The sequence below is a fragment of the Gadus morhua genome, chromosome 17 (genome assembly GCF_902167405.1).
Source record: "Gadus morhua chromosome 17, gadMor3.0, whole genome shotgun sequence".
Classification (NCBI taxonomy): Eukaryota; Metazoa; Chordata; class Actinopteri; order Gadiformes; family Gadidae; genus Gadus; species Gadus morhua.
Window position 1 is genome coordinate 16,545,802 of NC_044064.1, and position 24,199 is coordinate 16,570,000.

General features: G+C 43.3%; 1 protein-coding gene and 1 non-coding gene across 5 annotated transcripts; one reads left to right on the forward strand and one right to left on the reverse strand.

Annotated features, from left to right (window-relative positions):
* Nucleotides 1–1,016: 1,016 nt before the first annotated feature.
* Nucleotides 1,017–23,896, reverse strand: adisspb (adipose secreted signaling protein b). Of its 4 annotated transcripts, none has more exons than XM_030338009.1 (6): nt 20,948–21,115; nt 15,875–15,969; nt 9,007–9,155; nt 6,307–6,436; nt 4,838–4,963; nt 1,017–3,935 (listed from the first exon to the last, which is right to left on the reverse strand). In XM_030338009.1, the coding sequence occupies exons 2-6, from the start codon at nt 15,891–15,893 to the stop codon at nt 3,835–3,837; spliced, it is 525 nt and encodes a 174-aa protein (XP_030193869.1). In that variant the 5' UTR covers nt 15,894–15,969; nt 20,948–21,115; the 3' UTR covers nt 1,017–3,834. The 4 variants fall into 4 exon arrangements, with proteins under 4 accessions (XP_030193869.1, XP_030193867.1, XP_030193870.1 ...); XM_030338007.1 differs by having other exon boundaries at nt 15,875–15,993; XM_030338010.1 differs by lacking the exon at nt 20,948–21,115 and adding an exon at nt 23,822–23,896 and having other exon boundaries at nt 1,021–3,935.
* Nucleotides 22,049–22,122, forward strand: trnan-guu (transfer RNA asparagine (anticodon GUU)). The gene has a single exon. It is a non-coding gene; the product is annotated as a tRNA-Asn (tRNA).
* Nucleotides 23,897–24,199: the final 303 nt, after the last annotated feature.

Here is a 24,199-nt window from a genome sequence, read left to right on the forward strand (position 1 = left end):
TATGATGTTAAACGATAAAGATCAACTTAAAGAGCTGGGCATGAGTTGTGAGTTCGATTCCCACTGGAGCCACCACCTGCTTACAATGGAGGACGCTATAGGATAAAATGATTCACCAATGGTAAATGGCAAAGGCAATCAAAATGCTAATCATAATAACATCACTTTATTTTATTATCTGTACGAGGGAAACAATCTAAAACGGACAAACTAGGCCAATGCAAATCGGCTACAACTAAAGACTTTGACACATCGAGTTAGTAGACCACACACTAAAATATGTATTTGGTTACATTCATATTTTAGGCCAACTGCCGCAAAAAACGTAGTCATTCAAACCAAATATATATCACAACACTGACTCAGGGTACATGGACGGTTAACCCGTGGTGTACAATGCATGACAGAACATGGGTATACTGGTCTACAGCGCACTCTAATGGTACAACTGAGACGTTGCTGGCAATCTCTCGGTAGGCACCTCGCTCTATTCACTTCGCTCGCTGAAGAGATCAGTCATTTCTTCAATTAGTGAAGTAATTTTATAATAAAAAAAAATGTGGCTTACAAATCAATGTATTATAGTACATTCTAACACATTATACAGTCGCTTTTAATTAGGAGCTGGAAAAAATAAAGGTATGCATGGTGCCTCAATTATAACTTAATAATATATTTTATATTTAGATTAATTTAGGCGTTTTGTTCATACTATACTACGAAGCCTAATAGATTATGCCTTCGGTTTTTTTATGGTGCTTCAAGGGATCCTATTTCTACAATGTTATTTGGAGCCAAGTTAGGCTGCTGGCTTTAGTATATCGTGTCTGCCCCCTAGCGGAGAGCCTCGATAAAAACACATGATGTAAGTTCAACAACAAGGTCAGTATAATATTTACAATAAATTCAAAGAATAATAAGAAACATAAAACATATTATTAAATATAAAGATAATCTTTTTAAGTTATATCCATATCCGAATACTATATAATAAATATAAGTTAGAAGAAAAAACATTAATAACTGCATGTTCTTTTATTGATATACGACATGACAAAATATTAAAATAACAAATCACACACACACAAAATGAGCAGGTTTATACAAAATTCAACATTCACTAATACCTATACATTCAGTACCTATTGAGTTGGCCTACCTGGATATTAAGAACGAGCTAACTTAACTTTTAACTTAGATTCTAGATTTTTATAAGAATGTAAGACTGTTTGTGATCCACAATCTTATACATTGGTCCAGTATTGTGCAAGATGGCCTAACCCTGGTGTTGCAAGATGTGAGAATGTCAACTGAAAGGGATCATTATTTGGCACTGCCAGGCTCAGACCCAGGCCACACTGTGGCAGTGAGAGGGCATTTAACCAGTCTGTGGAATAATAAGCCATGAACAAGAATTAATCTATGCCTCTGCAGTCCTTCAGAAGTAGAAGTAGAAGAACAAACATTTAACCTGAATTGAGCCTTTTAGGCCTTCAGATGAAACAATAAAGTGTATTATGTTATCACTTCTCATGTCGTTTTGGTCTCATGTTCATGTGCCCAAAACAATAGATTCTTTCAGTTGACAACTGTGATAGGCAGGGTTGAACCAAAATCAGACTTTGACCGATAAAGAATTCTCTAGAAACTTTGAAAACCAATCTAAATCCGGCTCGCGCTGACGCTTCAAAATCAAATATACATAAGAGGGCAAAACATAAAGAAGCATTTCATGATATGCAAAAGCACCACGGTCAAAACTCCCCAAAGAGTCTGTGGGAACACCTGGCGTACAATAGGTGACGACGCAGAAAAAAACAATCATTGCTTATGACTCCATTGACACAAGATCTTAACAGACCTTCAAAGTTAGTTACATGCATGCCTGGCATTCCGTCCACAACTATCCAACCTTTGTGATAGGTCCTCATAGAGTGAAACTGGTAAGTTTGTACGTTGTGGGAAAAAGAGGAGGCAGGGATGATGAGGCGGAGGAATGAAGATCTGTGGTACAAACATCACAAGGACATGATGTGACACTTTATGAAGGACTGAATTGGTGACTCTACACTAGGGCTTTGACTTCGAACTTCGTGATTCGAATATAATTCGAATATCAAAAAAATAAATCAAAATTCGAACGAATATTAGGCAGCCCTTAATATTCGAACCTTTTATGGGCAGGCCAAGAGGGAGAGACGTCGGAGAACCCGATGCAGTCTATTCATAATATTGTAACGACCACGGAAGAGGCAGTGAATGAAGTATTGATTAGACAGGGATTTATTAGAAACATAATAAAACCGTTGGAACACGCAAGAGGCGTTCTACGCATAGCTGTAGAAGACCGTTCTAGGCGTTCTACGCATAGCTGTAGACCGTCAAGTAGTAGACATAGACACTGAACATAAATAGTATGTACTAAGTATTCGGATTCAGCCCAGGTATTACTGAAGGCATTTAATGGTCAAAATATTATTAATAAATATTCGAATATATTCGAATATTAATATTAATAAACAAACGAAATTCGAATATGATTTTTGGGCAAAAGTCAAAGCCCTACTCTACACCCGCCGACACCCCGAAACATCGCCTGTCCTTACAAGGTATCAGGCCGGTGATCAGCACAAGCAAAGTTCAACATGTGTGGATAACAGCGAGTGAGTTGAAATAGTGATTGTGATAAAAAAAAAGAAGGCACTTGTTGAAAGGCGTAACATTGCAAAGCTTACAAATGTGATAGCCTGAGAGTTGCCAAGGGAAACGTAGGTCTGGGGTATGAGGGTCTCATACCAGGACCTTCGTCCAGGGCAGATGCCGACCAACAGTGACGTTCACGTGCACAATGAGACAAGCCTTTTTAGCGACATAAATTTAAATCTACAGACCATTTCATTATAGGTGACATTTTGTACCACCAGGTGTGAGTGTGATTAGCAGTTACACACCCGGTGGTATAATGTGTCACCTTTAAGAGAAGACATCCCTGTATTTTGATTTGGAGGCCAGAACGATTCAGCAACCTTTAGCTCCCTCTAGTGGGCATGACACAAAAAAGACAAACAATAGACACACAATAAAAAGAAGAAAGTTTCAAGAGAATGATTTGGACGCTGTGTCTAGTCTGCTGAGGATGACGACGACGATGATGAAGATGAGGAGGAAGCCAATGCATTCAGTGGGGATGGTTGATTATTCGTGTAGGATGTTCTCTGAACGCCAGGGCTGGCTGTACGTTCCCTTGAAGGTCCCCCGATCCCAAGGACGCTAGCTCCTGGCAACATCAATTACGAGAATGGTATGTGCGTGTGTGTGTGTGTGTGTGTGTGTGTGTGTGTGTGTGTGTGTGTGTGTGTGTGTGTGTGTGTGTGTGTGTGTGTGTGTGTGTATAATATTGTCAATAATATATGGACTATGTCATTTACACTATTTAGAATGTGTGTGTGTGTGTGTGTGTGTGTAAATAAATATGCATATATATATTATCTTATTTGCTTATTAAGTCTCCCTTTGGTTCCTAGCATTGAAATATTCAGAGTTTTGTTTATATTATTATTTATATCCATCAGAACTTTCAGAAAATGTCCACTCCATTCAATTACATTTTTCTTTGAACTAGAGACAGATGACCATGGAGTGAATAAATATTGAACTCAACAAACCAATTGTCTTTTTCATAATAAGATGGAGGCTGGCGGAGAGCTCTTAATGTGTGTGTGTGTGTGTGTGTGTGTGTGTGTGTGTGTGTGTGTGTGTGTGTGTGTGTGTGTGTGTGTGTGTGTGTGTGTGTGTGTGTGTGTGTGTGTGTGTGTGTGTGTGTGTGTGTGTCGTCTAGTCAAATCCTTGCCAGTCGCTTTGTTCCGAGTCGTACTCCAGCTCCACTCCGATACAGCGCACTCCCTCCAATAACATGGGCGTACCGTGATGGCGATCTATAGACAGAGAGAGAGACAGAGACACACAAACCGACAAAGAGACAGACAGAGAGAGATAGAAGGAGAGAGACAGACAGACAGACAGACAGAGAAATTACACTTGAGAGACCATCACATCAGAATGTCCCCTGTCCCCCTGGATGGATTATTGCATTACAGCCGGTCATGTTGATGGTATCTTGTGCACCGGCAAGAGACTGAATATATGTGAAGTTTACCAAAGCCGTGTTCAGAACCAGTGAGAATGCAGCCATGGTTGATAGATTACAGGATCAAAGGGAACAAATGAAGTCCTGAGTAACATACAAGCCCTTTCTAAGTCATCATGGTCAACACTTAGTCCCATTCAGTTCACTAAAGGGAGGCGTATTCATCTGATCACTAAGAAAACTAACTTAATAATATAGTGTCATTTATTACATCCTTCCCTGTCTATGTTGCTTATCAGTAATTTTATATTACACCGTGTTCAATAACTCAATTCAAGTAAAACTAAATGCATTCACCAAATATGTTAAGAAGTTAAGATTAGGTTTAAGTCCACCGTATTATCTTGGTTAGAAAGATAGAGGGATAGATTTCGATTGTCTACAACATGGCAACCTGTCTTGGGCCTCCCTGAGGATCGGTAGAACCAGCAGGATAAAATACGTTGGCAATCACTATTAACATTTGGCAAAAGTGACAGCACTCCAGACTGCACGTTTTAACCCATCGGTACTATCTCCTAATGGCAGCAGGGACAAAAGAGCTTTTAGAAACGCTGCCTTCTGCTCTGGGCGGTGTGTTCATGAGATGGGTAAGTCATGAACCAAACACAGCATCTCCCTTGCCTTAGGAGAAGGATAGAGCCTGCAAAAAGTGATCTTGGTTGATTTTATATAAATTATTCTGGTTACCCATGACTCTGGCGTGAACTTTGACCGTGACACACACGTGGTCGTTGGCCTCACTCAGGAGCAGCAGCTCCTCACAGAGCACCCCCTCCTGCTGGGCCATGTACTCACAGGTCACCCTCAGACCGCCTGCAGAGAGGCATAGAGAGACAGAGAGAGAGAGACAGAGACAGAAACAGAGACAGAGACAGAGAGAGAGAGAGAGAGAGAGAGAGAGAGAGAGAGAGAGAGAGAGAGAGAGAGACAGAGACAGAGAGAGAGACAGAGACAGAGACAGAGAGGCAGAGAGAGAGACAGTGACAGAGACAGAGACAGAGAGGCAGAGAGAGAGACAGAGACAGAGAGAGAGACAGAGACAGAGACAGAGAGTCAGAGAGAGAGACAGAGACAGAGAGGCAGAGAGAGAGACAGAGACAGAGACAGAGACAGAGAGAGAGAGAGAGAGAGAGAGAGAGAGAGAGAGAGAGAGAAAGAGAGAGAGAGAGAGAGAGACAGAGACAGAGAGAGAGACAGAGACAGAGACAGAGAGGCAAAGAGAGAGACAGTGACAGAGACAGAGACAGAGAGGCAGAGAGAGAGACAGAGACAGAGAGAGAGACAGAGACAGAGACAGAGACAGAGAGTCAGAGACAGAGACAGAGAGAGAGAGAGAGAGAGACAGAGAGACAGAGAGACAGAGAGACAGAGAGAGAAGGCGAGATCAAACAAGTTAGAAAGAAAGAATATGAAGATAAGAAGACAAAAGCAATAATGAAGAATAAAAACAGAGAGAGACAGCCAGACGGACAAGATAAGACAAGATAGCACATAATTAATTAATTCCAGACCGGAAGTTGCGGACAACCAGTACAGATCGGACCGACATAACAGAAGAGGTGGGGGGAGGGGGGGGGATGGAGACGGAGAGATTGCATCCAGTTCTTCTCTCCTGCCAGTTTGTCCTCCTCCATATCCCCCACTCTCTTTCCAAAGGTCTCGTCTGGTGTGCTCAGACCCGAGGTTAATTCTGACCCTGTATATGTCTAGGTGTAAATTAACCATGATTTTCCTTCATTTTTCACTCTCATGGTGTATGCACGCTCCGAAAGCGGGCTGTTGGTGAGCCATCAACAAATTGGTCCAACCTTTTGTAATATTGTATTGGAGTAGAGTGGATGTAAACGGCTTCGCCAACTGCCTAATACACTGCCGGACGGGCTTAGCTGAACAATAACAAAAACTATGAACCTGGGGTTGAAGCAAACATGACGAATCCTATGCAAAAGAGGGAAGGGGGCCAGGGGGGACACACACAAACGCACACACAAGCACATACACAACAGCTGCTCAGATAACAATGAACAAGCAAAAGACCCAAAGCCTCAAAATACAAAATACACGATAAACGCGTTGTATTGGCCAGGATCTTAATCAGCGTTGTCCTGTCCCAGGCATGATCTGAGGAAGGGCCGGACACACATTGAGTCTCTTACCGTCTGGGAGGAGGGTGAGGTCGGTGGTCCGCAGGTGGGGGCTGGGAACGGGCGCCGGACACACGGCCTTGCCCAGCGCCGGCAGGGTGAAGACGATCTCATACCTGTGCTGGGCCTTCAAGAAGCCCACCTGAGAGAGAGAGAGAGAGAGAGAGAGAGAGAGAGAGAGAGATACTCGTAGAACTTCTTGATTGTACCTTTTATTTCCATCCTTCAGTGCAGAAGTAATTATTTTGGAAAGTTAGGAATACTTTAATAGCACTTAATTTCAAGTGTCGTGATGTCAGAATAAGACAGAGCTCTGGAGAGGGAAAGAATTGAGAGACCAGGGGGTGCAAAGAAACAAGAGAGAGCTTGAGAGACAGAGAAGGCACAGAGAGGGCACAGAGAGACAGAGAGTGTGACAGAGCGAGAGAGCAATGGTGAGAGCCAGAGAGAAAGAGAGAGTATAGAGCGGTGAAATTAGCAGAATGGGTGGAGGGCTGGAGGGCTGGAGAGGAGGAAGAGTGGGGAGGAGGAAGGCTGGAGAGGAGGAAGGGTGTAGAGATGGAGGGGTGGAGAGGATGAAGCCGGGGAGGGATGAAGCATCGGCACAGAGATAAGACACAGGCTCTCTCTTGGCTGCACTTAGGAATAAAAACGACAGCCCTGTGCGAGGCTGCCAGCTTATTTGGAGGAAGCACAGCAGGAGGCAGTCGACAAGGGACGAGGATTTATACCCGAGAACACGAATGCGATCCCAAGGGCGGGTCCTCCGCTAGTTCACAACCTCGCAGAGTGGAGTGGAGGGCCGCAAACACACCATAGAGAATGGGTTTAACCCTCCGAGTGGGGAGAGGAAACGCACTCGCTGTGACCGTAACATGGCTTACGGTCGTTTTTAATAGACGTTTTAGACCGGTCTGTCGTCATTGTGTGTCAGATTAGTCGCTAGGGAGCTGTCAAGGGCTTTCTATTGCAGAATTTGGTTAATTTTTGGGTTTTTGATTTTGATTTTTTTGATTTTTGAATATGTGAGGCGTCACCAAGTCAATCAACTGTACCGAATTAAACCTTCCTCAGGGTTTTATATAATGGAAACATAACAAAACAACCAAAACAATAAGCTTTTCTTTCAAAAGAGACAGGGGGAGAGACGGAGACTGGGCGAGAGATGATGAGACTGAGAGACAGAGAGACAAAGAAAGAGAGAAAGTGACAGAGGGAGAGATACAGAGAGAATGACAGCAATAAAGACAGAGAGAGAGTCATACAGAGACAGAAAAATAGAGAGGATTTTTGATGAGATAGATGATTGGAGAGACACAGAGAGACATAGCACAAGAGAGTCAGAGAGAGACAGAGACAGAGACAGGGAGGGAGAGCGATGGACTGATCTGTCCGCATGCATTCACACAGTGACTGCATACTGATCACTCACCCACGCACTCACAACCCAACGGTATTCTGGCTACAAGAACTCAGCCCCCCCTCCCAAAACCCCCTGCGCCTCCTCCTCTTCATCGTGGATCCCCATGGCAACCGTCACTCAGACACAAGGCAGAGATGGTCCACTGTGAGCTGTCAGAACTCACTGCCCACTGGGGTGGTCTCCCCAATCAAAAGGCCTTTTGAGAACCATGTAAACATGACGTGTGCACACACCCACGTGCGCATGCGGAGGCTCAGGCACGCATACAAACACACAAAGCTGTAACTCGACGACTGCAGCAAACATAGAAAATAATAAACATTTCAACCTTAAGTCCAGGTTCTAGAGCTAATGTACATGCATGTAGATGTTGGTTGTTGTTGGGGTTTTTTCGGGGGGGTCCAGGATAGGCTTCTGGTTAAGTGATCCCACTGTTTAGTATTAGGGGGATTCCACTGGTTAGTATTAGGGTGATTCCACTGGTTAGGGGTGATTCCCAGCTGAAAGGTTCTGGGTTCAGGCCCAAAAGGTGAAAAGCCTAACCTGGAGGCATCCCTGAGCAAGACGCCAGAAACATCCCCTCCTGGCTCCTGAAATTCTTTACTTACCGCTGAAAGCGTAAGTAAAGAGCCAATGAGTAGTGGATGAAGAGATTGAAGGTATTATCATGTTATGGGTGAATGACAGAAAGAGAGGGAGCCAGAGAGAAATCAGATCTTATAACGGAACATTTTTGGTATCCTTTTTACGCAGGAAGTAAATGTTTGGGGGCGGTTATGGTGGAAAGATTGAATTGATTCCACCAATGATTGAATGTATTGGGAAATGATTTTATTCATGACCAGCTCTAACTTTGGGCCACTTTTTCTAAGGACACTTTGAGACGTGACTCAGCTCAGGCTTCAACACCTATGACCGTCCCACTCGGGAATAATTTATCTAGTTTGGACCCGGTAGTCTAATCAATCACTGAATCGCTGGTGGCGAGATTGATTTATTCTGTGGTTATTTCTCTTTGCCTCTTAGATCACAACTTATTTAAGTGTATCAAAGTACAGAACACATTTTTAGCTCATATCTCGACACAGTCTCACTTAGTGGGATGACCTCCATAACTGACAATTTTTCCCCCAATATTTATCTGAAGACGGACTGAAAAAGAAACGTAGTAGTCTGTGCCAATTGTAGAAAGTTAAACAACATACAGTTGTGGAAAAGTAATAAGGAAAAGGGAGGCAAGGGAGAGTCTCCTAAGTGACTCAGGGAGCAATAATGTTGATGATCTGAACCTTGACCAGGAAATTGCCGTTGGCCTCCGGGGTCACCATGACGACCGAGTCATGCAGCTTCTCCTCAAAGTGAACGTGGGAGGCGGCGGCGGCGGCGGTGGTGGCGTTGGGCTCCTCCGAGAAACGCACCCCGCCCGTTTTCACAGTGCCTGGATAGGGGGAGAGTAACGTCATTTTCATAACCTCATATCTACAAATCTTAGTTTTATCATGCGAAGAATCCAATATTGCATACTTTTATCTTGATGGCACATTGCTGTGGCTGGGTTTCCACATTGCGTATGGGTTTAATTACGTAGTGGTTTGGAGATCATGATAGATGGAGGTCACACCAGGCCAAGATGGAAATAGGATTTCACGGTTCGGACTTAGGAAGTGACGGACATCCATTTCGAAGGAAGAGGCGTCAGTGAAGAGGGCCAGGATTTATTCCTGACACTTCTAATCTGTTAGAATCTGAAAAGAACGATCCGATAATAAAACCGGATTTAACACTGAACTGTATGTGTTTGGGGAAGTGTTTGGATAATATTAATATTAATAGAATCAAGCCATGTGAAAGGAAAACAAAATCATTTTCATGGCCATGGACGTTTCTATTGCCTTTGTTCACATCTCTGTGAAATTAATGAGCTGAAATACGGCACATGAAAGTATAAAAATAAAGAAAAAACACAGAAGCAATGGTGTTAGTATCGGCTTACTTCGTAAATATATGATCTCCCTTTTCACGCAACTGAAAAGAAAATTGTTATTTATTGTGCTATTTTATAACCGTGTGACTGCTGACAAAGCGGACAGCGTCTCCAGAACATTCCACAGTGGCTGGGAAGAACAGAAAAATGTACATCATTGTCTCCCTCAAAACGTCTATAATCGTCTTAGGCCTAAGGTCTAAGGCCACAAGTTATTTGTTGCCGTTCTTTCCTGTAAAGGGTTTTTAACCCTTGAGGTTCTCAGAGCTTTATGAAAAAACAAAACAATAACTCTTGATCCTAATTCTTCTTCTATTCTTCACTAGGATTACCCTGTTGTTCTTCCCTTCCTCCCCTAACGAAAACCACTTTTCAATGAATCTTTTAATAACCTTTTCCTAGAAAACGGTTGCATTAGTTCCATTCTTTAATAATCACACTTAATGGTGTGTGTGTGTGTGTGTGTGTGTGTGTGTGGGTGGGTGGGTGGGTGGGTGGGTGTGTGTGTGTGTGTGTGTGTGTGTGTGTGTGTGTGTGTGTGTGTGTGTGTGTGTGTGTGTGTGTGTGTGTGTGTGTGTGTGTGTGTGTGTGTGTGTGTGTGTGTGTGTGTGTGCTTATGAGATTATAGGGAAAGTGCTAAAAGCTTTGATTTAGTCTGACTGGAAGCCAAAGGTACTTTACAAACCAAGGAGTCTGAGTCAAGGAATCAATCTGCTCCAAAGAAGTGCCTGAACTGGAAAGACGGTACAGCATGACTATGATCAAGAAATAGGTCCATACTTGAAAACATGCAAGATCACAAGCACAAAGACCTCTTGAGCTAATAATCACTGACCCGGCTGACAAAGCTGGGGTCAATTTATATGAAAAAAAAAACAACAGGCGCGATTGATTTGAAAGAAGAATGAGAACATTGGGGGTCCGATGTTGAGACAGTAATCCAGAACAAAGTCAGCAAGTATCAAATGCAGCCCGATGTCTGTGTGTGTGTTTTAGGTGGTGTCTGATCTCACCCTGAGGGTATACCAACCAAAAAGGCCAAAACACTTTGTGTGTTCGATAATCCCATCTTGGTCAGGAAAAACAATACAGACTTTGATCAAGTTTGTTGTTTGCCTTTGAATTGAAGAGGCAATCTGATGGAATCTGACCACAATTGATTTTTTCGTTTACTGATTTGTGATTACAAGTGCAGTGCCCGCTCAAGTCGTGCCTGGTCAGAACAAGGCAAACACTCGCAGCTTTCTTGTGAACCGCTCATCTGAACAACTTCACACTCCACACTGCAGCTGAGTTTGATGTCAGATGAACGTTGGTCGGGAGAATCGACGGACAGGCCTACGTACAGACACTCCTCTGATACTGTGGTAGTTTAACATTCGTCTTCAATCGAAGTCGATCCATTAAATCAGGCGGCCAAACAAAAAAGGGGATTTCTAGACTGATAAGATTATCAAGCAGCAGTGGCTTAGCCATGCATATGGTATCCATTTTATGGGGTTACAGGGTTACATGTACCATAAAAGCTTTGTTGTGCTCTCTTTAGGTGCTGAAAGAGGCTGCCAACTTGTAAGTTAAGACCCATTACCACTGAGCATCTTACAATTACTACTACATTCAAATAATACAACAAAATAGTTAAATAATAAGCCAATATTCAATGCCGTTACACAGGGCTCTCTAAAAAAGACTGCTGGACACATCCAACTCATCTAGAATGCTGCTACCAGAGCTTTAACGAAGACTAAGAGAACAGGCCACATTACTTCAGTGCTAAATCACAGCACATAATATCACTAATAGTTTTCAAAGCACTAGCATCGTTTAGGATCAAAATACGTGTGATCTGCCTGCGTGTTATGAGCCCACCAGAGCTTTTAGCTCACCAGGGACCGCCTCCGTTTTCTGTGTTTTAGTTAGGGCTGTAACGATACACAAACTCACGATTCGGTTTGTATCACGATTTTTGACCCATGGTTCGATACATCCCACGATTTTTTGAAATTTAAAAAGCATTTTATTTAAACAACACTTATATACCAATTAACTTAATGTAACATTTAATAACAAATAATTTGGAACACTGAACAGATTTGAACAGAAAGAATACTATTAAAGTATAGCTAAATGAATAAAGAAATAACGTGTGGGAGGATGCTTTTTTCAACTGTTTGGTTGGTTTAGTCAAATATACTTATTAGCACTTCTTATTAGGCTATGTAGCTTAAATAATGACATAATCAGGCCGTATAGAATGCAACATGTTTAATAGCCTAACTTTCAATAGATGGATAAAAACCTGAATGTCATGAACGTCGCAATAACGAGGCGTTACGAGTAGCATATGTGTGTGCGCCAGAATGGCAATGTGCGTATGCGTGTGTGAGTGAGTGGACGAGCGAGGAGAGCGAGCGGTAGCGCGTGTGTCTAGTGAAGAAGCGAACGAGTCCGGTAGAATAAAGTACCCATCCTGTCAATAATCGGTGGCCGCTTCATTCCAACCTATAAGCAGACAAACTGCCAGTCAAATCACACAAAACACTAGAGACAGGATCACACAGGCCCCCTCTGGATAAATGTCGTTCATATCGCATATGAGCACTTCGACGGCTGTGGAGAAATGCGATCCTCCGTAGCCACGGAGGATTGCAGTCGCATACTTACGGCATCGATAGGAGGGGGCGCTGTCAGCAGACTATTATTTAGACAAATTATTAGCAAATTTCAATCGGACAATTTGACCGCAGAGTTAGAAAGGGCGTATCGCGCTTCTGCCTTCTCACACCGCGAGACAGGTTCGTGGCTTTGAGTATCGCGATTTTCGGTTTGATACGCGTATCGTTACAGCCCCGATCTGAAACAATCTCAAGAACACTCATCTGCCACTACATATTTCGAAATCCTTCCGTTTCAAACCCTAACCCTTTCAATAAAAAATGCATGTCTGCACGACATATACCTGTATTCTCTTCCCAATCATACTTTCATTTTGTAGTCTTCCTCTTTTTAACGATCTTTCAACGATATTCCTCTCCGTGTTTTTACAGGTGCTCCTTTGAAAGCACTAGGAATGGCTTTTTGTTGATGGCATGAATATATCAACTTACCTAGCGTCTTAATGCTAGCATCGGGAACAGAGATAGAAAAGCCAACTGCTCACATGAAATTGCTGCTATGAAACATTATGGACTTATTTTTTAACTACCTTTACAGTGTAAGTGCACCATTATGGGATTTTGTAACGCTTTGTAGGGTGGCTGAGACATCAATGGGCAAAATAAGGAGAAGCTTAACCTCGCTGGTCATTAAACACATGTTTCAAATACCCCAATCCCCTCAAAAACGTACTTTCTGTATTCTGTATTCACTCCTCTTTGAAGCATGGCTTTTAGTATAAACGTATATTTGTGCTGAACTCATCAACAGAGTGCCTTTTCACAGTTTCTACGCCATGATGCCTCAACTGCTGTCTCCCCTGTCTTTTTTAAAACAATTTGGTGCACAAATCACATGAAACAAATTGTTATTCAATATAAAATATCAAGTATACATTTGAAGGGAATAAAACAACATTCTTACAGAATATTTTTGGAGCATCTTGTTCCCCAACCCATCCTTGTTGATGTGTCCCAGGGCATTTAGCAGACGCTTTCATCCAAAGCGACTTACAATAAGTACATTTGTCATAAGAAAGTGAAAACATATATCGCTCTCGGTGCAGTAAGGATTTTCATAGAACCAAGTGCAAAGCACTAACAATCACTAGGTTAACCCATTCCCCGTATACAACGTCTAAGCTGTCAGACAGTGCTTCAGCGAGTCCAGCCGCTCAACATCTGGCCCGACATGCAGGGGGTTCCCCCGCCTCGTGGCCCATGAGCCAATGACAGGCTGATATGTTTTTTGAGTCCACAAACAGAATAAATCCGACTGGCCCGAAAATATCATCACATATTGAAGGAATTTGACTTTCCTGGTTTGTGTATTAAAGTATAGACAATGATTACAATTGCATTAATACACTGTTAAACGTCGCTATCACACTACCAAGGCTCCTTTCGTGTGGACGGACCAGATAATCCACGACCTCGGCCCCACCCCGACCCACACACACACATGTTACCTAACTGTTTTTTTCCAGATTAATCTCCAATTCTCTCCCTCTTACTGATCCATCCATCTGTGATATGTGTGTCAGTGGGATATTAGAGGAGTGGCACGTCAAGTCACGTGCATGCACACACTCACACAAACACACCTACACACACACATTGAAGAATCTCAAAGAAACAAGACACAACCCCTCCTAACAAACACGCCCACCACCCAGTGACATTTCACGAGACCCTAGACACATGAGACCGACGTTGTAGTCCGGACCACTTTGACCTGAAAGTCAATAGTGAGAGTGTCTGTGCAGTCACTCGGCCCACCCGGTAACCTTATCAGACAGACAACAGAGGCTTTCTGGAGCAGCAGCAACAACACACACACACACACACACACACACACACACACACACACACACACACACACACACACACACACACACACACACACACACACACACACACACACACACACACACACACAGACACCCCCCCCCCCCCCCACACCCACCCAGATGGGGGATTATAGTTGTTGGATGTTTATAGCAGGCCACAGGAGGTCCTGTAGGGTAGTTCAACTAAGGTTAACTGCAATCTGCCTTATTCACATACCCGCCCATCTTGGTGCCATCCTCGAACTGAATGCCGCATTCAGTTCCCCCCAAACCAACTAGCAGCAGGAACAAAGATGGCTGCCAGGTCATTGAGGCCCAGTATTAAAAGGGTGTTTTTTTATTATTTTTGGCAAGTGGATAATGCTGGATAATGCATAACGCCAAAGATAAAAGCAGTCCAATGTGGGGCTGAGCCACGGCCGTGACCACCATTCCTTGCCCCGCCTCCGGACTGCAAGAAGTTGCAAGTAAAGTTAACACAAACGTGTCTGTAAAAGAGAGGGGTTTTTATCGCCCTGTTCTTGTGTACCTCCATCCCACCGCTGCACGGTTATGTAATCCGATTGGCTCCCGGGGCTGTCTACTTTGTTGATTTCCCTTCCAGCTATTATTCTTAGAAATGAAATGAGGCATGGATCACTTTCATTCTAGGAATATTACATCATCGGGAGGATTCAGGGAATTCCAATGTCAACACGTCAGGCCAGGACCTGCTACCAGGTACTGTCAGGTGTACCGCTTTAATGAATCACACCAGCCATCTGGTCTGTGAACAGATGATGTAAAACAGTTAACGTAAATAAAAAACATAAGAACTGTAAAACATAAACCTTAGATGGTGCTACTGGTTACTTAAACTTTTCTTACTAAAATAAAAGGTTAAATTGGCAAGATTTGAGAGCTCTCAAGAGAGAGAAAGCAGAAAAAAGGCAAGAGAGCAACATTTTAAAAACATGAAACCCTAAAACAATGCCCCCCCCACCTTCCATACAGTTCTCTTCCATTGAGTGTTGCGTCCTTGCACAGGCGTTACCGCTATGATAATGCTTTGTGTGCGAATTTGATTGACAGGAAAGCTGAATGTCCCCAACCAATCAGGGAAGCGATTTGATGTTTCACCAGTAGTTAGCCGGGAGCGGTCTAAAATCTAAATTGGCTCATACAGAGCTAGGAACGCAGTCAACCACAACAGAGGTTTCACAGAGCATTTCAATAAAAGCTGACCAACTTTTCTGACAAATTAGAATTAAATGATAGCACTTAAATTGTTACCTTAAGCACCTTTAACATTAACAATATTTAGCTGTTATTGTGGTCTACTTCCTGTCCTGGCCAAGTGACCTAACATGCCAAATACCCTTGTACCCTAAAATGTCACATACCCTTACATGCTCAATTACCTAGTACCCTGACATGCCATGTACCCCGACCTGCAAAATACCCTAGTACCCTAACATGCCAAGTACCTTAAGAAGTACCATAGGTATCAAGTATAATTTCTAGTACTCTTTGTACCTCCATTTAGGCAAGCATAAGACAAAGCAATTCACTCATGCAAAATGATGACATGATCAAATGTGAGAACGAGTCTACCAAGACTCAATAATCGGCGGCAGGAAAACATAAAAAAAAAATACAAAAGGGATAATAATAAAAAAAAAAAACTCACTATTTTTAGCCGTTGCCATCTCAGGGTAACAAGAGAGACACAGGAAGACACGCTGGGCCAGACGATCTCACTGCCTTGTCATCTCAGCTGTCGGGCTGGGAGGAAAGAAGGGCGAGGGACTAAGAGATGGAGCAAGGTGACAAAGACAGGGAGATATGTAGCAAGTAGAGAGAGAGAGCAAGTGTTGCAAGAGAGAGAAACAGAGAGAGTAGAGTGTGAAGAGAGGAAGAGTAGAGAATAAAGAGTAGAGAGAGATATGTAGCAAGAGAGAGAAACAGAGAGAGTAGAGTGTGAAGAGAGGGAGAGAGTAAAGAATAGAGAGAGAGATACGTAGCAAGAGAGAGAGACAGAGAGAGTAGAGTGTGAAGAGAGGGAGAGAGTAAAGAATAGAGAGAGAGATACGTAGCAAGAGCGAGAGACAGAGAGAGTAGAGTGTGAAGAGAGGGAGAGAGTAAAGAATAGAGAGAGAGATACGTAGCAAGAGAGAGAGACAGGGAGAGAGAGAGATAGCCAGTAGAGAGACAAACAGAGAGACACATGAGGAATTACACTCAGGGATTATATCATCATAGGAGTAGGAGGGTGGGGACCAACAGAAGTAAATTGGTGACGCAAGTTTTCACAGCACAACCACAGAACAGAATTCACACACACAGCTAGAAACGGTGAGCTGGCAGGAGGTATGTCGTTTCATTTAATGAACAGCCAGATTCTGGCTAACCTGTTCAGCATTTATTAATTCATTATTTTATGAAGACAAAAGGTGCACGGCACTCCGCCAGAGAGCGACTTCAATTAGAAGCAAAATCACAAAACGGTTTAAGATAATTAGTGAGTGAGGTTTGCTGCAGGTCTTGGACAGGCTTCACACACAAACAAACAAACGTGGGCAATTCATGGTGACTCATATGAACAGGAATTTATTTATAATGATACACATAGGCTACAGGATAGGGATATGAGGTGTCAGACCTACCCCTCATTGAACAGTAGTGTGAAAAGATCAAACACACTCCATCACAAATGTTTATACATGATATCTGCACTAGCAAGTTTATATGCCATTGTAATAAGAGCCCCAATATTATTACTATTATGTAATTTGATCAAACATACCGTTTTTCATGTACCCTGTTTGGTGTGAAGTAGGCCTACATTATTTCATTGGTAAAGAGCAGAAACAAAAGTATTACTTTTTTACGTCCTTCTAACGAAGGCTTATTAAAGGCCCACTATGCAACTTCGGGAATATCTTCGCTGTTTTCTTGGTTTTGGCACGCACATTTCTCTACACAGCGCCCCCTACAGCTTCGTACTAGATATTTCACAACACTGTCGTAACAACTCGTTGACGTCCCTTCCCCATGCACTTCTACGCGAGCCATGTGCATTTGTTTTCAAAGAAGCCGGCGAATGCGTGGAGCCATGTCCGAAGTAGATGTTCATAAAGTGTAGGCAAGGTTATACATTTTTAAAAGGGTGTATTTGCATTGCAATAAACATAAATCCATCCTTTTTTATAGTTCACCGGGAGAATTTATACCCTAGGTTATAATTGTTTTATCTTAGGTTGAACAGAACAATCAGTGTAAGAGGTTTGGCCAACATAATAATCGAAATAAACAAGAACCTGGATTCGGGGATTCAGTCTGTATCTGGGGGACAGACGAACAGCAAAACACCCATGGAAACAAAGGTGTTTATATGGTTGCAAGCAAGCTAGAAACATACAGGGCTCACAACAAAATGGTCGAGAAAACAATTTTTACAGGGCTCACAACCAAATGGTTGAGCAAACATATTTGTACAGAGACTATCAGAATCAAGAATACCACGAAGACAAAGTTCACCCAAGGGTACTTTCAATTTCAAAAGCAACACGGCCGAGTCGGCGTCTGATTTGCAGTCTTCTTTTTCTTTCAGTTCACGCTATTCCTGAAAAGCTTGCCCAACGTTTACTCGTGTCTGGCCTCTCTGTCGGTCAGTCTCCCTTTTCTCTTCTTCTGTTCCTCCGACATTGGGTTTCTCTGTCTCTTTTTAGTCGGCTGATCTATGATGAATATAACAATCCCTTATGGCGCATTTCCACTGCAGGGTGCGGAACGGATCGGATCGCAAAGGTGCGGGTCGGATCGCGTTTCCACCGCCAAAAGTGGGCGTGACCCGGACTTCGCCGTACCCGTTCCGACCCCATTTTAGGGACTCCTCCGTTGCGGTACCCAAAACGAGACCAGACGCCTGAAAGGGTACCCTGGAATTCTAGCTACACCCCCCCTCCGTTGATTGGTCGACAGAATCGTCACTTCCGGGTGACGCGGGGATAAAAACAAACAAACAGTAGCCTCGAGGTATTATTCTTTACAATTAACATGTCGCGTAAAAAGCTTGCTTGGGCGAACAAGGAGGTGGAGACGTTCGTCTGCATTCTTGCGGAGGAAGACGTTGTTTACGATGTTTACGTAGCTGCCGCGGAGATCGACATCCGGCCTACCACAAAGGGTACTGTCGGCGGTGGAAACGCGACCTCGGAACTGAGCTGGGCTATACCGCCCCCTCCCTACCGCCCCTTTGCGATCCGATCCGTTCCGCACCCTGCAGTGGAAACGCGGCATTAGTTACTTTTGTTTATATCGAGCCGGTTCCGTGTTTGGGGGTCTGTGCCGTAAAGCAATTCGTTACTGTAGTGACCCTTGCACAGAAGCATACGGCCGACATCTTTCTTTATTCTGGGTGCAAATAGTAACATAGTTACGCCATTAAATGCGTTTATGGAAACATTTTTAGCGAGAAATGTGCATTTTACTTTCATAATGTTCGCTCGGTGAATGTGAAGGATGTTCTGTTTGATAGTTATGACGAAGAGTGAACGCTCCGTTCACTTGCATGGACAGTCTCTGGTTGCTAAGCAACCTCAACGTCTTGGCGGACTATTTCTCTCCTGATCAACACTACGAATGCTGGAAACACACCAGACACACCATGTGAAGTTATTTAACCCGATTATCGTTATTTATGAGTCCTTAGCCCAAGTGAAGGAGTTCAAGTACCTCGGGGTCTTGTTCGCGAGTGAGGGTACTATGGAGCGTGAGATTGGCCGGAGAATCAGAGCATCGGGGGCGGTATTGCGTTCGCTTTACCGCACCGTTGTTACGAAAAGAGAGCTGAGCCGCAAGGCAAAGCTCTCGATCTACCGGTCGATCTTCGTTCCTATCCTCACCTATGGTCATGAGGGTTGGGTGATGACCGAAAGGACGAGATCGCGGGTAAAAGCGGCCGAGATGAGTTTTCTCAGAAGGGTGGCTGGCGTCGCGGGATAGGGTGAGAAGCTCAGTCATCCGTGAGGAACTCGGATTAGAGCCGCTGCTCCTTTACTTAGAAAGAAGTCAGCTGAGGTGGTTCGGGCATCTGGCAAGGATGCCCACTGGGCGCCTCCCTTTGGAGGTGTTTCAGGCACGTCCATTGGGGAGGAGACCTCGGGGAAGACCCAGGACTAGGTGGAGAGATTATATCTCAACACTGGCCTGGGAACGCCCCGGGATCCCCCCGTCAGAGCTGGTCAATGTGGCCCGGGAAAGGGAAGTCTGGAGCCCCCTGCTTGAGCTGCCCCCCCTGCGACCCGACCCCGGATAAACGGATGACGATGAGATGAGATGAGATCGTTATTTATATCCGAGATTATTTAATCTAACCCGATCTAAACTCTATCATGCACCCAAACACGGCGGCGTTTGGGTTTCCTACCTCGGACTCTAGCGCAGCCACAGGCGCGTTGAACCATTTTTGTGACACACAATGATCAAGCGTCAGGTTAGGCGCGTTACTCGCGTTATCCAACGCGAGTAACGCGGTTGGTGTGGCCGTACCATTAGTCGATTGATCCATGATGAATGCAACAATTGCCTCGCAACTGGCTGTTTATATCTAGCCGGTGCCATGTTTGAACAGATCAAGTTGCATATGCGCTTTTTCACTGGAGAGGCGACATGGGTAAATGACACACCCACCAATCGACCCAGAAATGGATGCAGAACCATCAGCATAACTCTCAACCTGCATACTTAATGTAATTTTGGCTAAAAAAGTTGCATAGTGGGCCTTTAAGTTACTGGTGGAGACCCACTTAAAGACTCTTCCACCTGAAATATCTCTTCTCTTTAACCTCTCTCGCATACAGAAATGCAAAGAAGAGATTTATTGACCACACACTGTCCACTGACTGATTAGTTTAACAGGTACTTCGATTTGTTTAAGATATTCACTGATACTATGAAAGTCAGAAGGCTTGTGGGGTGGGATAAATAAGCAAATATTCTTATGGTGTTGTGTTTACAGAACACAACAAAGAGGCTTACTGTTGAGAGACATTAATAAACTTCGTTTATATCAATGTGTGTGTGTGTGTGTGTGTGTGTGTGTGTGTGTGTGTGTGTGTGTGTGTGTGTGTGTGTGTGTGTGTGTGTGTGTGTGAAATATTGCCTTGACAATTATGATAGCGATTTGTTTCGACACCATGCGAATGTGCAATGTTCACCATGTCCATATGAATCCACATTATAAAGTTAATATTGGTTTAGGGTTCGAGACTATACTAATTAAGATGAAGAAACAGAAGCAGAAATAATCTAAAGAATACATACAGAACATGATGGCAACAACACATAACGCTACATATAATGTGACAGTACGTGAAGTAATGGATATCAATAAATAAATCCATACAGGACTACATAGAAAGTTCACTATTAAGTTTCATTTTCATAGGCTTCCTACATCGACTAAGCGATATCACTGTAAGCATCGTGGATACTAATTCATGAGAATAATTTGAATAATGTGGTTCGGTTTTGACGTTTCAGTATACTATGAAGATAAAACGTCCAAAGTCCATGGAATATAATGTTTCTTAAATCAGAAAGCCAAACTAGTAACGCTCCACATGCTGTAATACGTGTACATTGACATCATACCAAGCGTCGCATGCACCTGCTATCTGTCTGTTTCTATGAACTTAGGACTACTTAAGTTTACGAATGTTATCCAATGAACCGTTATTAATATGCGGTGAAGATGTACCTGAAAGCAGATTTAATGACCAAAGTCGTTCAACTGCATTGCAAGCCGTCCATTTTAAGGAAAGTCGTTTTAATCTCCGTACTGTGTGGATTGAACGATACAGGAGCACTCAAGATAGATATACAGCTGGACCAAAACATCGTCGTTTTACGACCCAAGGCTCTGAACGTAAGTTAGAGAGGTCCCGCCTACCCTGCGTTTGGTGGTTGGTAACGCAGAAAGGTACCGCCCACTGTACCTCCGGACCCTTTGGGTCTAGCAACCGCTAACCCGAAATCAACTCCCTCTTCACTGCAAGCCACTACAGCACATTTCCGCATTTGATCACGTGTTCAATGTAGTTTGTTGAACACACGCACACTTTCAGTAGTAGTAGAAAGAGATGTGATGCATCCTTTTCGTATGAATCCCCAAAACACCATATAAATGCACTGAACACAGGGGAAAGTGAGTTTAAAAGCAGTTGCATAACTAACCATCTTGCATACAACTACGATGTATGCAATGTTTGACGCAGGGTCATGCGGGAAATAATCCCACCACATGGCAGATGTATCTATTCGCGTGCCTATACTTTGACCGTTGAAAGTGCATGAATACTAGATACACGTTCAATGCTTGAGGCATCAGAGTTATTCTTGGTTTTGTTCTACTTTTGATCAACACTAAATGTCCCGCTATCAGCCGGTCTTGGGTTCGAGCCCCACGTTCGACATTGATTTGTTCACATGTTTGTGTACGTTTATTCTTGACAACATTTAAAAAAATGTATCTAGGTTTCTTTATCCAGATATACATATATATATGACAATAACCATAGCTCGATAATCATTGAAGTATTTTGCACGTCAGTTCTACTGAAAAATCTCAAATAATCGTTCCGTTTGCTTTTCTGCGATAATAACATGATTTCGAAAAGCAGGGTTAAGTTCTCTATATTCTATCATACAATCTCGTGCCATTTGTAATAAACACGCCTCGTTTGGAGCGCAAAACAGGTTCCAAATACAAATATCGACTATTTCAGATGAACATTTGCAAACAGAACAATCCTTGACATAAGATGAAGTTAATCTAACGCACATGCATGAGGTACCACGGGTCTCTGTGGCGCAATTGGTTAGCGCGTTCGACTGTTAATCGAAAGGTTGGTGGTTCAAGCCCACCCAGGGACGAACCATTCTTTTCTTTTTTAACAGCCCAATCCTTTCATTCATAAACACTTCTTCAGTTCAGATCTCTTCCACACGTAAATATATGTTTCTGAAAATATTTTTTATACAAAGAATCCTGCCCTAAACAACGGTGTTTATGTTAAATATTTCTGTAAGAAAACGCCCAAACAATTTAAACAATCACATAAGCTTTCCAGGCCATTATGTGGCGGTAAACTTCATGTTAAACAACAAAAAAGGACACGAGGAGCAGCAGGAAGCAGGCGCATTGGTGTGATTATTTTTTAACCGATCAGACAGCACGGCGGAGTCATGACGAAGTAATGTTAGGTTGACTTGTAAAGAAGGGTCGCCACCTGACACCTAGCGGTATCTTTTTAAACATCACACTTTTAAATGTAACGACATTCAACGATCAAAAATATACCGCTAGGTGTCAGGATGTGACCTCTTTCTGGCGGATACTGTATTTTATGTTTATATTAGAGCTGTCAAGCGATTAAAATATTTAATCGTGATTAATCGCATTAATGTCATAGTTAACTCTAATTAATCGCGATTAATCGCAAATTCTTTTTCTATGCTAAATATCCCTTGATTTTTTTGTCCCATAATTCTTCTCATTTTAATTCTCTTATCAACATGGTGAAGTGCATCGGCTTGCCTTGTGCAAATGATTTTTATTGATAACAACATTGGCATATACACTGAGCAAAACAGGACGATACAAAAAAAGAGCCTATAGTGCAATTAAACGACTGCTTTGAACAAATGTAATTTGAACATAGCAGTCAGGCTACTGCTTCTTTGTTTTGAGCCAAAGAAAAAAAATAATATATATATATATATTTTTTTTTTTATAAAATAATTACGTTAATCGCGCGATAAAAAAATTAACGCCGTTAAATTTGGTTTGCGTTAACGCCGTTAATAACGCGTTTAACTGACAGCTCTAGTTTATATTTATCTATTAAATTGGATTACGTGTAGATGTCATGTTGTCATGTTGTCATGTCAGGTTGCCATGGCGCCGACGCGAGTAGGACGCTTATCCAGTAGCTCCGTGCGTGTTGCGTTGTTTTTAGTAATTTAAGTGTGTTTTTATAAACTTTTAACTTTATCAACTATTTATATGTGTAGATCTATAGATATTATATGGATACACTGACTTGTCATGGACAGCAAAGCGATGGACATCTTGTTTATTCAAGGGAGAAACTGCTTTCGCTCCAAACAATGGGACGTAACGGCTTTTTCCACCCCATACCTGCTGAGCTGAGGAGGAGGCGCCGAGGCTGCAGAGCCGGAGTGAAGGTGAAGGCTAGGCTAGCGGCTAAGCGGTGGAAGTACAAGCCCTCGGTTCCGTCGATAGTGATGGGGAATGTGAACTGTTTGACCAACAAGACGGACGAGCTGGCTGCCCTTGTGAGGACGGACAAGACGTTCAGGGAGTGCAGCTTACTTTGCCTCTCTGAAACCTGGCTAACCCAGAACATCCCGGACGCTATTGTGGATCTACCTGGATTCACCACAGTGAGAGCGGACCGAGAATGTGGACGCAGCGGCAAAAGCAAAGGAGGGGGACTCGCGCTGTTTATCAACAACAGATGGTGCAACCAGGGGCATGTTACGGTGAAGGAAATCGTGCGCGACCGAGACATCGAGCTGCTTGCGGTAGGTCTCAGACCGTACTACATACCAAGAGAGTTCTCCCACGCCATCGCTGTTGTTGTTTACATCCCTCCGCGGGCGCACGCAGAGACCGCGTGTGACGTCATACATTCAACAATCGCGAGACTGCAAACACAACACCCAGACGCATTCATCGCTGTCTCCGGGGATTTCAACCATGTGATACTGGACTCCACATTGCCAGACTTTCACCAGTTTGTAAGCTGCCCCACCAGGAAGAACAGGACATTAGACCTCCTGTATGCCAACGTGAGGGAAGCTTACACTGCCACTCCTCTGCCCCCACTGGGAAAGTCTGACCATAACCTGGTCCTGCTCTTGCCACAGTACAAAGCACAGATCCAGAGACAGTCTACGACCAAACGCTCCTTCAGGAAATGGTCTC